Source organism: Poecile atricapillus, chromosome 27 (assembly GCF_030490865.1).
Source record: "Poecile atricapillus isolate bPoeAtr1 chromosome 27, bPoeAtr1.hap1, whole genome shotgun sequence".
NCBI lineage: Eukaryota > Metazoa > Chordata > Aves > Passeriformes > Paridae > Poecile > Poecile atricapillus.
This window is the reverse complement of record NC_081275.1, coordinates 4,402,150-4,418,876: the sequence shown is the minus strand read 5'-3', so window position 1 is coordinate 4,418,876 and position 16,727 is coordinate 4,402,150. Positions and strand designations below refer to the sequence as shown.

Below are 16,727 nucleotides of genomic sequence, written 5' to 3'. Positions count from 1 at the left end.
GCTGGTTGGGTTTGGGGCTCTAAAGCTGGAACTTCTGAGTGGATGGAGCAGGTGAGTCTCCCTGTACTCCCTGGAGGTGTGGGATTGTTCACAGGGCTGGAACAGGTTCTTCACACCTGGAATGGTGGGATCAGCACAACAGGCCTGGCACTGAAAATCAGCTTGGTCAAGAGACTTTCCTCAAGCTTGTGCCTTGGGATGGTGATGTCCCCATCCTTGGGAAGGGTGTTCCCTGTTTCCCTGAGCACCTGTGGAGTTACTGTGAAGGACAGACTGTGTCACCTCCTGGGGGTGCTGCTGGCTCGCTCTCATCTCTGTGGAGTTCCCTGTCCCAGTGAAACATGGGAGCTGTGAGATCCTCATCTCAGTCTGGCACTGCTTCCCCTGCAGCCTGGGGTGTCTGACAGAGGGGCCATCCTGGGATTTTGGCATCATCCATTTCAATCACCCTGCAGATCCATCCCCATCCCCATGTGTGGCAAGGCTGGAGCATTCCCTGGTGTCTGACAGTGGCACAGATGTGTCATATCCAGATGATGTGGCCTCGTGCTGGCAATTCCCTCCCTGTTTCCTGTCTGGAATGGTTGTGTGTCTCTGGATTAGTAACTAATCACACATTCTACATTCTGTCCTCACTGCACTGAGCTTTGCTTTCATTATGTGGCCTGTTGCAAACTGGAGAAAGGGTTTTAATAACTGAAAAAATTTTAGAAGTAATTTTAGGGAATATGGGCCATAGGACAGGGCCATGCTGGTGACCAGAGTTGGGTGGGGCCCAGCCAGACACCCAGAATGACCAGTGGCACCTTTTCATGGGCTTCTCCATGTCTTTGATATTCTGAAGTGTTTACTGCTCTTGGAGTTCCCCATTTTTCCAGGTTTTCCAAGGAAATACTGTAGCAGAGCAAGCATGGAACTGTTTTTTATTTGAGCCCAAATGTGTAAGGAATTAAAAAGAGGGAATCTGCAGTGATGGAGCATCTGTCTTGCTGTGTAATAGAAATCATAAATCCAAATTTGTCTGAAATATATTTTGGATATGAAATCTGATGGATTCAGCCCTTGAAAGGGCAGCTGAGCACTTGGAAGGGGTCCCTGGCAAATCTCAGTTCCAATGAACTGATCCAGTTCCTCTGGATTTTACAGTGTTAGGGTTTAGGGTTTAAGGCTGTAATTGTTTAAAGTTTCTGTAGCTGTGACTTGGTGTAGCAGGGTTTGTCTTACACCAAGGTGGGACTCTGGCTAATCTCTCTCCTTTTGGGCTGTGGTAGGAGCCATAAGATAGTGGAACTGGATTTTTTTTTTTTTTTTCTGTTTCTGAGCCTAGCTTGGCATTTTAATAGAAGTTTTCCTGTTGATTTATTTTGCCTCTGGAGTCTCCTTGTCCTTGCACAGGCTGATTTCCCCTTGGAGAGCCAAGTGTCCTTGCTACCCTTGGCATCCAAAGGTGACACAGGGGGCTTGAAGGAACCACCTGGGGAACTGGATTTGGGGACATGTGACATCAGACACATCTGTAGTGCCTGTAAAGTCCAAAGAGATTTCCAGGGGCATCTCAGGTGGTTTGTGTGAAACCTGAAAGCCTCCATTGCAGTGGGACGTGGCTGGGACACGGGTGGTTCCTTCAAGCCTCACATCTCCCCTTTGGATGCAGTGGGAAATGAGCTGGAGCCCTGGTGGGATTGTGGTCCCTGACAAAGGAAATGAGCTGGAGCCCTGGAGGCTTTGCTGCTGTAGCTTGGTGGTGTTTCCTTCCTCACCAAACACCTCCCTTCTGCTTCCAAACTGTGGCACGAGTTCCAGTTCTGGGGTGAGCTGCTCTCAGGAGGGGACTCTGTGGGAATTCACTTGCCTCTGGAATAAAACTTTTTACCAGTATTTTATACATAAAGGAGCAAGGGTGGGATGTGATTCATGTGATGTTCTGTGAATAAATTTTTTTCAACCAAAATGAAGGGTTTTTTTTACCTTAGCCAGCATGTTGGGGCTAAAATAAACAAGCATTGATCCTGGTTCACTGTGGATGGAGGAGGGGTCTGCAGGGGAGGGGGGCCACAGGGATACTGTGGGGGGCTCCCATTTGGGTCACAGTAGGAAATGGGTCCCACCACACAGGTTGGAAGGAGCGGGAGCCTGTGCTGGACCCCTCTGGTCAGAGTGGTGGGATGTGACAGGCTGGGACAGCCCCAGAGCTGGTGGTGAAAGGGAGCTGGAAATGGGTGGGTGATGGAACAGGAGTGGGGGACAGCTGTGGGCACAGCCAGGCCCCTGCTGTGCTCTGCCCACTCCCCCTTAGGTCCTGAGAGGGGCCAGACCTTCCTCTCCCTCTCTGCCTCCAGTGATGCAGGTGAGGGGCTTCTAATTAAGAGAAGTGAAGGCAAAATGTGGCTGTTGATAAAGACACTGGATTTAAAATGTGAGATCAAGGGGTTGGATTATCTTTCTTTTGCTCTTCAGTTCTGTTTTGAAGTAATTCCAGGCCCCACAGCTACAACACACTTGTTAAATCAGAAAATACCCAGCAAAGAATGCAGAAAGTTGTCGGTGCTGTATGTACGATGCAGAGGTGGGACCAGCCCGTGGCAGTGCTGGGATGGGGCTGCACTGGGTTCTGCTCAGGGTGGGCCCCTGAGGGGCTCTGATACTGTGAGCAGCAGCTGGAAATGGGACTGATGCTTCAGGAGTGTGCTTGAGTGTGACTGAGCATGTGGAAGAAATCCAGGAAAGGTTTTATGTCCTGGTTTCACCTGGGATTGAGTTAATTTTCTCCCCAGCAGCCGTTCCCAGGGTTGTTTGGGATTCAGTATGGGAATAATGTTGATAACACACCGATGGTTTGTGTTTACTCTAAATCAAGGACTTCTCAGTTTCCCAGGCTCTGCCAGCGAGCAGAGGCTCAAAAAGCTGGGATGGAGCAGGGCCAGGAGAGGTGACCCAAACTGGCCAAAGGGATATTCCACGCCACAAAGAGTCATTCCGAGTACATAAGCTGTGAATAATGGACTGGGAGGGGTCAGAGGGTGCTGTACTGGCCAGCACTTGTCTGTCTTGGGTTTTATATCTCCCCTCTCTCATTATTTTTTAATTATTATTAATTATATCTAACTTTGTTTCATTTATTAGACTGTTCTTGTTTCAACCCTCGAGTTTTACTTCTCCCCCGTCCTGGTTCCCTCATCTCCCTGTGTGGGGGGCAGTGAGCTGTGATGTTTAGTTGAGGGATGGTTGAGAGGGAAATGTTTTTAAACAAAGAGACTAATCCAGTCAGTATTTGAGCACTTAAAACCAGTGAAATGGGGGTAAGGTGTGTGCAGAACAGATGGAAAGATAATGAGTGATAAGCGATGGTGATTGGGTGGGACAGAATTAATTTAGAAGGAAGATAGTGTAGATAAGTACCAGAGGATGTTTGTGCTTGGCCCAAAGCCTGCTCTGTGCCTGCCTCTCCCTGTTCACTCTTCCTCAGGTTAACCCTGGAATGTTGGAGCACAAGATGTGTTAAAAATCACCCTCCTTTAGTGCAACACACAGCCCCTGGTAACACTGCCCATTGCTGGAAGTCTCAGCTGGAGGAGGAAAATGTCTTCTGGGCTGTTAGAGGTGAAGGTGTTGTGGTTCCCCAGCCCTGTGTAAAGGGAAAAGCTCTGTCAGCTCCCTGCTCCTGCCTCACTTTTTCTCCCCAAGCCCTGTGAGTGATGGAACCCTTCCCTACCCAGCCCCAGGAGTGCTCCCTGCACCAGTCCCAGGGATTCCTGGCAGGGAGTTTCCCTCTTCCCCCCCAGGCATCGTTGGGTCCCTGTTCCACCACTCTTGGATTTCTTTGTGGCTTGGCTTAGGGAGGGGAAGGGGCCAAGAGAAAGGAATGGGGGACAGGGGAATAAGGGATGAGATCATATCAAAGTTCTGGAAAGGGGCAGTAGAAATTAAAGCCCAGCAGGACTGGAAATTATCCTGGGGCTGCAAAACACAGGGCAGGAATACTGTCAGAGCCCTTGACTGTGCTGGACACAGCAAAAGGGAGCTGCTGCCTTGGACCATTACGGGATGTCTGCATTGGGTGTGTAGGAATGGGGTCAGGAAAGCCAAGGCACAGATGGAACAGGACTTGGCAAGGGATATAGGTCAGAACAGAAAGGCCAAGGAGAGTGCACCCTCCTGATGGAACACAGGGGAGAAATAGTGGCAAGAGACAGTGAGCTGGGGATGTCCAGCCTGGAGAAGGCTCCCAGGAGATGTCAGAGCCCCTTCCAGTGCCTAAAGGCTTATAAAGAAAGTGGGGGAGGACTTCTTACAGGGGCAGTATTAAGCCAAGGTGAACAGTTTTTAACTAAAAGAGGGGAGATTTAGATTAGATGTTAGGGAAAGAATTCTTCCCTGTGAGGGTGGGAGGCACTGGCACAGGTTGTCCAGAGCACCTGGGGCTGCCCCTGGATCCCTGGAAGTGTCCAAGGCCAGGCTGGTCAGGGCTTGGAGCCACCTGGGATAGTGGGAGGTGTCCCTGCCCATGGCAGGGGGTGTCACTGGATGGGCTGTAAGGTCCCTTCTAACCAAGTCTGTGATTTTGATTTGGCTCTGGCACTGCACAACCCACCCAGCACAAGAAACTGAGGATTCAAAACAGGAGCATGGCACAGCAAAGTCCTTACTCTGTCCCCAGAATGGAGGGGCCCTGTGACACACCTAAAAAAAAATATTCTGTGCCCTGTCACAAATACAAAATAAGCAGAGGGAGCCAAGAGCCCAGTAATAGCCAATACTGGGATTGGAAACATTCCCAGTGCTGGGGGAGGCTCACCCAGCATTCCCAAAGCACTGCAGGAGCAGCAGAGCCAAGGCCTCCCTGCCATTCATAGGAGGTGGCAGGTGCAGGACATGCTCAAGGACATTGCCAAGGATATGGGATTTAAGGTCTGTGGGCTGTGAGATCTCAGATGTCAGAGTCAGGTGGGCTGCACCCACCCTACAAAACAGAGCCCCTCCTCATGGACCCTACACCCCAGTTCTTGTGACCTGAGGGTGTTTGAAGTCACAACCATGACCTTCCAAGCCTGGTCTTTCCAGAAAGGCCAGGCCACTGGATTCACCCCAGACTGGGGGAACAATGATCAGTGTTAATAACATGGAGGAGCTCTCCTCCTGCACAGCACAGACACATGCGAGCCCCAACGAGGAGCAGCTTTCACCCACTGCCAATTAAAGGAGCTCAGGCTAATTATGGCATTTACCTGTAAAATTGTGCTCTGGCCCATAAATCCTACAAATGAGCTACTACTGAAACAATCCAGGTGGTGTTTGTCACCACTTTCATTCCAAGTGACAAAAAATAAGCGAAGGTGGAAAGGAGAGCTTCCCATGTCGGCACTTACTGACTCCAAAGAAAAGCAGCTGCAGGGTATTTCAAACATTTTTATTCTAAATTGCCAACAAGAACCTTGAAATAAATTGACAGAATTTTAAAAGTACCTTAATTTTGCACATTCCAGTTAACTTATATTATTTTCTAGTGGTAGTATTCAGATGGTGGAAATACAGTCTTTAGAGGAAAATATGAATGCATTCATCTCTTTCTAGACAAACACCATGTCTGGCTTCTTAATTTTTTATGGTTGTATATTTAGATCCCATTTTGAACTTTGCATGTTTAGAAATATACTGCTTGATCTGAACATCTTCAGTCCTAAACATGCAATTTTACTGATTTAAACCATTCCTACTTCCCCCCCCACCCCTGCCCCCCAACACAGAACAGGTACCTGAGAGCTCTCAAACATGTTTTAAGCATTAGAAAACTGCAATACTCTAATGGAAACTGGAAAAGCACCTCAGTGTCCTCCTGAAACTTCCCCTGTTTGGAGTTGTGTGTGATGCAAGGAACTTGCAGAGGATTCTCTGTTAAGGTCTGCCTGGGGAAACCCCTCACACACAGGAGACAAAGGTAAGGCCTAAGGTGACTTAGGTGTGCAAGGCTGAAGGTGTGAGGTTGCAAAAGAGGTCAGGATGCTCTCAAAGCAGTCTTTGCAAATGAGAACACTGTTTAAAACCCAACCTGAACACCTGCCATACCCTGAGGACAAACTCAGACTCCAACAAGATAAAAACAACAAGTGTATGCACAGAAAAAATACTTCTAAGTTAGGCTGCTCTGGATGATTTTAATCTCAGCCTCCTCACAGACTGCAGAAACTCTCAGCACTTTGTGCTCTCCAGGCTGTAATAGGCCCTCAAACACAACTCCTGGAGTCTCAGTTGCAGGGAGTTTGCTGCAGCTCCCCAACAAACAGCCAAAATTTCTCCCAAAGTCCAGCAGAAGTTCGACATAATCCCTCTAGGCTTCCTGAGAACAGCAAGATGCTTAAGGCACAGGGTAGAAATTCCTGGCAGTTACTGTTGGATGGTTCCTGAATTCCACTGAAATGGGGCTGTAACAGTTCCTGCTGTGCCAGGCCTGAACTCTCCCAAATCTGCCATTCCTGCAGGACTCTGCAGCTAGTGCTGACCATGAACAACCAACTCCCAAGGGGCTCCTCCATGCACACACACGTTTTAAAGTTTCAAGGGAAGAGACAAGATTCTGGGGGGTATTTTCAGCCCCACAAAGTGTTCTGTTTCCCACTATCACTTCACTAATTAGGAACCTAATCAGATCCTACCTCCCCAGCTTAAAATCACTTCCTCAGCCCCTACTCCTTAAAATCCTTCTGAAGGTCTCCTACTGTTTCCCAATCTCTGGAGCAATTCTGATGTTTTTGCTGTTCACAGAGTTACCATGACCCATGGCTGGGCATGGAAGGTTTTTGAGTCTGTGTAAATCTAATTTTTCCAGAACAGTAACAAAATTCACCAAGTAAAGGTGAGGGTAATTTTGAAAACAAATGCTTGGGGGAAACATCTGGCAACCAAGGACAGTTCCACATATTCAAACATTCCAAGAAACGCATTATAAAACAAAAGCCAAGTGTAGAGAGTCCTGCCATCAGGTCCAGATCATGTCTGTCATCTTCAGGAGCTCTCCTGTCCAAGTCAGGGAGACACTTACTGCTGGGGCAAAACCAAGTTCCAGGGGGAGGAGCTAATACTCCGAATTCTGGAAAGGACAATTTTTGCATGAGATGGACAAAGATACAACCACTTCCCCCATTCCCTAAAGGGACAGTGGCTTCTGCAGAGGCAGAACTTGTCCCCTTGGCAACAAGGCTTGTCTACAACTGACATTTCAGTTTGATTTGCCAGACTCAGCCAAACACTGTGGCAATTGAACAGTCCCTGGCTTGCAGGAGCTGTGTCTGCAGTGCCCTGAGGGCACCAGGTTCAGTTGCTCCCAGTGGGAATCAGGACAATCATTCCTCAAAGCATCTTCAAGCTGTTGCTTTGTTGCTAAAGGCAAATAAGTCTTTTATTTCAGCATTAGACACTTCCCCATGGGGAGCTGCTCCTCTCCCTCCCCAGATGGACTTTGACAGCTTTTTCCCCCAGCGGTGCTGGTTTAAGGAGCCCCTGTTTCACCCCCAGCTCTGACTTAGCTGGGCCCGACAGTGAGCAGAGCACAAAGCAAAGAAACAATTTGCTTTGTCAGGGGCGAATTTGTCAGGATTTGTCAGGATGGGGGTGAAAGGGGATAACGGGACTGCAGTGGAAGGGCCTTTTTAGAGAGACAGAGTCAACGTGGCCAGGAAGCAGCTCTGCCTAACCTGGGCCACAGGAATGGAGCAAGGAAAGAACAGAGAGGATGCTTCAAAGGAAGGACACAGAGGATGATCTGAACAGCAGATTCCCTCAGAAGCTGCTCTCAAGAAGCAGCTGTTCAATATAACCCCTCCTGTCCATGCAGTGGGAGCCATGAAGTGCTGCTACAGCCAGAGACTTCAGGAGCTGTCCCCAGCTCTGGACTGGGTGCCAAAGCCCCATGCTCAGTACTCACAGCCCTGCAGACACGGTGTACGGGAGGGTCTCAGGGGGCCGCATCCGTGAGGGTAAGGAGTTGTTCTGGTCACTGATGGTGCTGGAATTAAGTGACTTTGGTTACTTCTGGCAAATGCACTGGTTCACATTTATCCATTTTACTGCAGCAAGGCCCTGGGGCATGGTGCTGTGGTGCTGAGATGCGCTCTGAACACTCACAGGTCTTTTAAAGAGTCTGACAGGTGGAACCAGGCAGTGCTGCTGTCAGCCCCTACAAAAGAGCTCACACAGAACTCAGCCTGCCAGGGGCAGGATTATTGCTGAACCGTAAATGAACCTGTTAAATAATCCTTAAAACACCTTGGGCAGCTCTGGTGGTGCCACCACATCCCATAGCAAGCCAGGGCAGCCCCTTCCTGTTCACAGCTGGGCACTGAGCTCTCACTCCCCCTGCCCCAAACTCTGACCACACTTTGGAAAGGGCACAAAGGGAGGATTTTGCTGACACAGGGCACATTTGCCAGGCCCCAGGAGCTCACAAAGGATCTCCCAAGAACTCAAAGGGACCACAAGGTGTGACCACCTTTCTTCCTGCACATCGCCCAGACATCCATCAGTCCCTTGTTCAGGGAGCAGTATCTGTGTTCCTGAGGGTTTTCTTCTCTGGTCCAGCCCATATGAGGAAACAGGTCACACTGAACTAGCACCATCTCTCCCCCCACGGTTGTACAGCAGCAAAAGCAGCTCCTGTCCAGGCATTGAAGTGAGGCTGGGAGATGGCTGCAATATTTGTTTAAACAAACACTGGTGTAAAGAATCAAACTTGCATTCCCTACCTGTTTATGGTAGAGTTGATCACACCCCACACAAAAGTAGACTCAGATCCCTCCAGCAACTCTGTGAAAGCAAGCAGATGTGGCTCAGAACTAAGAAACCCCAGAAACCACCATCAGATCAGTGGCTTAAATGGCTTCCCACTGCCAGAGGGCAGGGATAGATGGAATACTGGGAAGGAATTGTTCCCTGTGAGGGTGGGGAAGCCCTGGCACAGGGTGCCCAGAGAAGCTGTGGCTGCCCCTGGATCCCTGGCAGTGCCCAAAGCCAGGCTGGAAGGCGCTGGGACAGCCTGAGACAGTGAAAGGTGTCCCTGCTCATGGAATGAGATGAACTTTAAGGTACCATCCAAGCCAAACCATTCAGGGATTCTGTGATTCTATGATCAGGAATATCTCTGTCATATTTTTTTACATGTTCAAGAGGGAGGAAAAGTTGACCTATGAGGAATGTGTCTGCTTCAAGGAGGAACATGTTATGTTTCCAGTGCTATCACTGCACATAAGGCACAAAAGTTCTTATGGGAGGAAGGGATGCTTGGAAATCTCTCCCCATGCTTGTTCTAGCAGGCATTTTGGATTGTTCTCTATACCAAGCCAAGCCTGCTGGGTGAAGAAATCCATCTTAATATGAATGAGCATAAGCAAAGTATCCTACAAGGCAACCCAGACTGAACAGCTCCCCTGGCCTCACACTGTCCCCAGAGGAGCTGGAGGGCATGCCCAGAAAGAAGGCAGCAGATGGGGAAGTTCCTCACCTGTTTCCCAGTCTTCATCACATGGAGGTGCCTGCCATGTGCTCCCATTATTCAGCTGCTCCTGCGGGGGCTTACACGACCGGCTCACTTCAGGGAGAGAGAAATGCAGTGACCACCAGTCCTTAAATCCATTAAACATTTTGGCCCAAGCTGTAAAACATCTCTGGACTTTAGAGGAAGTCCCACCCAATGCAAACAGGTTGGGGACAGCTGAAATCCAGCAACTTCAAATTTGCCTTTTTCAATGAAAAAGAGAAGACTCTGGTCCCTGGAACTTTGAGTAGGACTGCTGGAGTGAAGAGGAAACTTGCTGACATGAATGCAGGCATCACTGCCTGTGCACCTCTACAGAAGATAAAAACCTGTGTGCCATGTGGTGTGCAAGAGTTAAAGGGAGATCAGCTCTGCAAGAGGAGCAGCCCATCCTTGTGGCCATTAATGCATCCAGCTCCTCCTTCCAGATACACTTCCTGCATGGTTTTGGGTAAAACCTTTCTATTCAACAAGCCTGGCAACAAAACACATGCAAAGCCTACCCAGAGCATTTGCCATATTCTCAAGAAACTGCCCAATAAAGCCAAGCAAATGAGATCAAGTTTCCCCAAAGCTGCTGTGTCACACAAAACTACGGACAACCCTTTGCCTCCCACTTTTGGGTTATTCCACAAGGAGACCCCAGTCCCCAGGTGTGGACTGCCCCCATCCAAAGAGGCAGGGTATGGATTTAAGACAGGCAGTGTTAAAGTAAGAGGTGTGGCTTTAAAGCCCCCGAAGAGCTGCTCCACCCCCAAATCCCTCCTGGAGTATCAGCCCCAGGCGTTCTGCCTTTCCAGTGTTACAAGCAATTCCTTGTATTCTGTATTAACCCCTTCTATTGTATCCCCACTGGTTTGTGCCCCTGGGGCTTCTCACTGCATGTAACATAAAACCCACCACCCTGCCTGTGTTCAGGGTTCTCTGTCTCTGGTTTATGCTAGGTGAAAATCCTGTGCTAGTGACACTACGATAAATGGATTCTGGAGCTTAACCAAACAGAGACCCATCTTGTTGCCTTCCCATGTCGGTCACCAGTAGCTGTAACCTCCCTGGACAAAACCCTGCTGCTGCAACGGATTGCAACACCCAGGGTGCAGACACCTGGGAGCACAGGGGTTCTCTTACCCACATCTTGCTCCATGAAGGCTTTGTCGTTGCACTTCATGATGTGGTCGCTGAGGTTGGCCTGAGGAACCAGGTGACGAGCATTGAAGGGGCATGTGGCAAATTTCTTTGCAATTTCAGGGTTGCTCTGGACAACAGAAAACCAAAATTATGTGCCACATCTCTCAAATTCACTTACCTCTTCTTGATACATAAGAAAAAAAGACTGGGATATTTGTGGTGTTGCTTTAAAAAATACAATAATAACAAAGAAATTTCAATGTATCGGTCAGACATTCACTAAATACAGAAGGGGAAATGAACATGACTTTTCTTCCAAACACAATTCACAGACACTGAGCCATGCTGAGTGAAGTGGAACAGACCCACAGCAAACTCCCTACAGCTCCCTGCAGTGCTGGTGATACGACTGCATGGCTTACAGCACAAATGAAACAATTTTAAAACCAGCAGGGGAGAGACTCTGGGCAAATCTAAACCTTTCAGATGTATTTTAATTAAGTAGGCACACAGGCAGAGAAAGTCTGTAAACCTTTTAAAAGAGCCAGGGAGTTGGCAGCATTCCACCTGGATTTCCATTATGGCAGGCACCAGTTCTAGTGGCAGAGCTCAGCTGTCACTACAGTAAATTATCTCCTGCAAGTGACAGAGCATTACTGGGAAACCCCAGCTCTGCCACTGGACCAGTGCTTGCCTGGCTCTGCTGGTCAGTGATCAGACTCACACCCAAGGCAGAAGTGCTGCTCCAGGCAGTTCCTCCTCCATCACTGCTGATCCCTGGCTTCAGCACACCCAAGGCCTGTGGCACTCCCTGCCTGGTACAGCAATGCCATGTCCATATGTGTCCATCACTGCCATTACCTGGCACAAGCGAGTGGCTTCCCACTGCCAGAGGGTAGAGTTAGATGGGATATTGGGAATTGTTCCCTGTGATGGTGGGCAGGCCATGGCACAGGGTGCCCAGAGCAGCTGGGGCTGCCCCTGGATCCCTGGCAGTGCCCAAGGCCAGGTTGGACAGGGCTTGGAGCAGCCTGGGACAGTGGAAGGTGTCCCTGCCCATGGCAGGGGTGGCACTGGATGGGCTTAAAGGTCCCTTCCAACCCAAACCATCCTGGGATTCCATGACTGTAACACAGTTCCAGCCAAGGACATCCAACCTGCTCTGCTTGCAGTGTCCCTGTTTGGGCCAGGGCTGTGTTCTGCACAGAGCAACAGATGAGCCGGGTGGAAGTGTTAATTGGATTTTAAGCATAAGGGATGCAAAGGAAACTTCCCAAACAAGGACAATCTCCACCCAAACCCCTGGCACTGCAAATAATACACTGTGGCATTTTCAGATTGACCAGTGACAACCCCCAAGATCTTCTGCTAATTAGCACTTCTGCTAATTACTTAAACACTGGCTTTATCTGTTTGATGATCACTATCTCACCTCATCTTCCTATCCAGGAAACTTCCCAAAACTCTCTGGTCATCAGTTAAGCAACACCAGGACAAAGCCAACAAGCTTACAGGTTGACTTGCTCACACTGTTAACCCAGCTCACATGCACACTCCTACCAAAATGTGCAGGGGCTCAACACAGAACATTTCAGCCCTCTCTGAATGTTTGGTACTTGCCACTTAGCTCTGCCCCCCAGTTTCACTAGCTAGTTAATTTAAGGCTCTAGTTCCACCAGAATGAATTTATTGCACTGGCGCCAGGACACGCTGCCTACAACCACAACTTAAGTGGAAGGCACAGCAATGTTGGACCATTTAAAAAACACACTGGCAAACCTAAAAAGGGACAGTCATGCTTTCAAAAAGTCTCAGGAAAAACCCAAAGTTCAGAAGGTTTAAAGAAACCAAATCATGAGGACAACAGAGGAGAAGAGAGGAAGGAGTGTGTAGTATAAAATGATTTGTAATCAAGTTCTTGATTAAAGATGGAGAAGGGAATAAACCTCTCCCAAACATGCTGAGCCCAGGATGTGCAGTTTCTGCCAGATGCCTATGAAACAGCTGTTGGCAAAACTGAACTGCCCAGCCCTGTAGTGAAAGAATGAACTGCAACATCACAGCACCTGTGCTCTGACGGGCCCAGAGGCGTGCATGGAACTCCAACAGTCCTCCCTTCAGCTGAAAGTAGAAAAATTAATATGGCCTCCCTGTGAGCTGCTGGAAGAGATCAGTCTCCTACCTGAACTAACCATGAAGGATCTCTGTCTCCTTCCAACAGAGCCAGGCTGTGAATGGGTGAACTCCTGAGTGCCTGGAGCTATTAAGACTGTGAATGGGTGAGCTCCTGAGTGCCTGGAGCTATTACTAAACAAATCCTGAAGTTACATGAAATAGAAGTTAAACAGGGCTACTTGTCAGGAAACGCAGGAACACAGGGAGTATTTGCATGCACAGAGTCACTCGGTCACTGCCTGTCCAGCTCACCTCCTTACACTTCACCAGGTGATAAGGAAATCGGCGTGCTCTGATCCAATGGTGTTTAACCAACGGGCACTGGATTAACCTCTCTGGATCCAACACATCTGATGGAACAGGACAACAAGGAAGAGCATCTGGTTAGGAAGACAAGAATCACTCACACAGTGCACTGGGGAAAACCCCACACCACCACATCAGGGCTGTGGTCTGAGGAAGTTAAACCAGTTGCTCTTAGTTTGAAACCATTTATTAAGGCTGGCACCTGCTTTGCATAACCAAATTAATTAAACTTGAAGTTCTCATAACTGGGACATTAGTTAAAACAGAGGAGGGTCAGCACCACTGAACATAATAACTCTTTAGGTTACCTTATTAGGGAGGCAACCACCCTTATGCCAAGGGAAAGCCAGCAGCACTTTCCAGCTCTCCTGGAGGAGGATCAGTGGGATCATGTCACACCCACCAACACCTTCAGCAGCTGAACCAAATCTTTTTTTCCATCAACAGCTTGTTTTGCTGGAGGCAGAACGTGAAGGAACTGAGTTACATTCTGGAGGTAGCAGTGTTCCTGAGATGGGACATGAGACTCTGAATGAAGCTTTTAATCATGCAATTATTTAGGAGCTGAGACGTTACTAAAGCAGCAAAAACACTGAACAAACATACTGAACATGAAGCAGTGTGAAACCATGCATACATAATTGTCTATAAAATATATTAAAATATTAATAAATATACATATTCTCAGTGAGGAAGAGAGGCAGCCAGGAGGAGACACAGGGCTCCACTATTTCCTGTGGGTTTGTCTGTAGGATACACATCAGGGAGCCTGGGCTGCTCCCATCCTTTCTGCTCTGCCACTCTTGTTGCCCAGGCTTTCAGCACATTTAGGATTTGATCATTCAGGAGCTAACCCAGCTCTAGGCACTGAGGGCAGCCTCTGTCCTTCTCTCTCACACACATGGCTCCATCAGGCCCCGGGCTGGCAGTTGTTACAAAGCTGTTCCAGAAGTCCCAACGAGCCGAGAGCCACTTGCAAAGAGAAGGGACAGACAGGATCCTCATTTCTACCTGGGCTGTGCAGTGCTGCTGCCACTGAGCACCTCTCAGCTCAACAGCCCACTCGGGGCATTAGAGCAGCTGAAAACCCACCTGTCTTTGCACTGGATTAGCTGCCCCTGGAAGAGCAATCACAAGTGGTTTTGTCACCGAAAACATAAAAATAAAACACCCTAACACTGTAATTTCAGTATTAGAAAGCAGCATTACTCTTGGTACAGGCTGCGTGGGGTTGCTCCTCCGAACATCCTCTCCTCCCTTCTGAGGAGAGTTTCTTCTCCTTGAATTCATTCCAACTATGGGGTCTAGCCAAAATATACCCTTTATCAGGCAAAGAGTCCTTATTCTCACCGCTAAGATACCCACTTGTGCACATTTATCACTGATATATGTAAGTACAGGATTACGCACTGCCTGTTTAAGGAATTCACGAGACTAAACACTATTTGTTAGAGATTCTTCCAATAGCTTCTCTCTTTGAACTGGCTCCACACAAGACCAAGTGCGTTGCCAGTGAAGGGAAAAGGGACAGAGACCAGCAGCAGGGGAAGAGCAGAGCCCTCAGCACCGCACGTCCAGCACCAACACCAGCAGCACAGGAGCGAGCTGTAATTTATACACGGCTGAAACCACCAAAGGCACAACCACAATGCCACATGCAGGGAGATCCAAATACCTGTCCCTGTCCCCACTGCATGGAAACGGATCCCAAAACCGCCTGTAGCGGCTGAGTCGGGACACACGGGTAGAAGCCACATTCGAATCAAACAAAGTCGCTTTATTCAGTCAAATCCTGCAGACCAGGCCGAACATGATCCGCACCAACTGCACCTGGTGTGGCGACCCGGGCTGGAATCACCGAGAGAGGGCCCGCGGGGGCCCGCCCGGCTCGGGCACTGGCCACGGGGACAGGCCCGGCCCGAGGGGAGACAGACCCCAGTGGGTACCGCAAGGGTAGTCCCGACCCTCCCCACAGCCGCCGAGCGCTTTCCCCGTCCCTTCCCAACCAAGCCTCAAGCCTCACCCAATTCCTCCTCCTCAAGCTCCATGGCGGGGCCGGACGGGGTCCGCTCTGGGGCCGGGTCCGCTGTGGAGCAGGGTGTGGGGCCGGGGCCGGTGTGGGGCTGGCTGTGGGGTCGGCTGTGGACCCGAGTCCGCCGCTGCTCCGGGGCCAGCTGCGGGAGGCGGCTGTGGGGTCCGAGTCCGCCGCTGCTCCGGGGCCGGCTGCGGGAGGCGGCTGTGGGGTCCGAGTCCGCTCCGCCTCGGGGCCGCTGTGGGGGCGGCCCGGCCCCGTCCTTCCCGCCCAGCCGCGGTTGCCGCGGCAACGCCGCGCGCGCGGCGCCATCGAGGGCGGGGGCCCTGCTCGGGACCCTGAAACCGCCCTGAGGGGCTGGGGAATGTTCAGCCGGAATAAACCCATTTAGACACAATGTGCTCGCCTTAGACTCATTCTGATGTTTTTGACTGGGACTGCTGCAGCCTTAGGCGCTGGTTATGAACTGACCCCGGACAGTGAATCAAAATTGTCGAGCTTGGAAGAGACCTTTGATATCATCGAGGTCATCCAGTCCCAAGTGGCCTCCCACTGTGAGCCCTAAACCTCATCACCCACACCAGATCCTGAGCACCCCAGGTTTGTTGGCTCTGCCACCTCTCTGGGCAGCCCCTTCCAAGGCCTGACCACCCTGATCTAACCTGAATCTCCTGTCTCAGCTCAAGGCCATTCCCTCGTCTGCTCTCTGCAGTCACAGCACCAGAGACCGGCCCCACCTCACTCCAACCTTTCGGGGAGTTGTAGACAGTGACCAAGTGCCCCCTGAGCTTCCTCTCCTTGCTATACAAACCCTTCTCCCTCAACCCTTCCTCATAAGACAATTTATTTTGGCTGGAATGGAGGTGATTCCCTCAATAATTTCACAGTAGATGGTACAGTGATGTGCTTTGACTTTAGTTTGGAAAGAACACTGATAATGTTGCCCACAAAAACTGCATTTTTTACTTGGTGTGCAACAAACCAACAATTACACACTTGAGGGAGACTGTTTGTTTAGGTCAGAGTTGGACAAGCCTGGATACTCGGTGGAATCCCACAAATCAAACACGCCAAATATTAAAACTTTTTACTGTTTATGCATTTTAGCAAACAAAGGAAATAAGTTCATTGGCTGCATGTAACATAGCTCTTTTATTAATTAGTATTCTATCTTCTATTAGTTAATTATTCATTTCTCATGCTAATTAGTCCACATGCTCAGTCTTTATTTTCTTCTCAGGTCAGGGGGTTTCTCGGATCAGTGGTCTGTGTGTTGGTGGCTGCGATTTGCCCCTGCCAGAATTATCTTTTACCCACTTGGAGCTGATTTCAGCACAATTGCTCAGTTGGCTTTGTTAGTTTCTTCCTTGTCCTGGGACTTCTGACAGATGTCCTTGAAGGCTGTAAACTCTGCATTCCTTATGCTCACTATCAGTGGTTTGTCCTTCTTCACAAGATTTGTTAAACTCTCCCTAGCTCTGAGATCATTGAAACATGTCCAGCTTTAAACCTTACCAAGGCAATTCTAGGAAAAAGTTGTCTTTCTAACTGGATGTGACTTAC

General features: G+C 49.4%; 1 protein-coding gene across 1 annotated transcript; it reads right to left on the bottom strand.

Moving 5' to 3' along the window:
* Nucleotides 1-5,398: 5,398 nt before the first annotated feature.
* On the bottom strand, nt 5,399-15,390 carry LOC131589118 (gametocyte-specific factor 1-like). Its single transcript, XM_058858278.1, has 7 exons — nt 15,156-15,390; nt 13,079-13,176; nt 10,652-10,778; nt 9,491-9,577; nt 8,736-8,796; nt 7,919-7,999; nt 5,399-7,084 (listed from the first exon to the last, which is right to left on the bottom strand). Exons 1-7 carry the CDS (start codon nt 15,178-15,180, stop codon nt 7,033-7,035), a joined length of 531 nt encoding a protein of 176 aa, XP_058714261.1. The 5' UTR covers nt 15,181-15,390; the 3' UTR covers nt 5,399-7,032.
* Nucleotides 15,391-16,727: the final 1,337 nt, after the last annotated feature.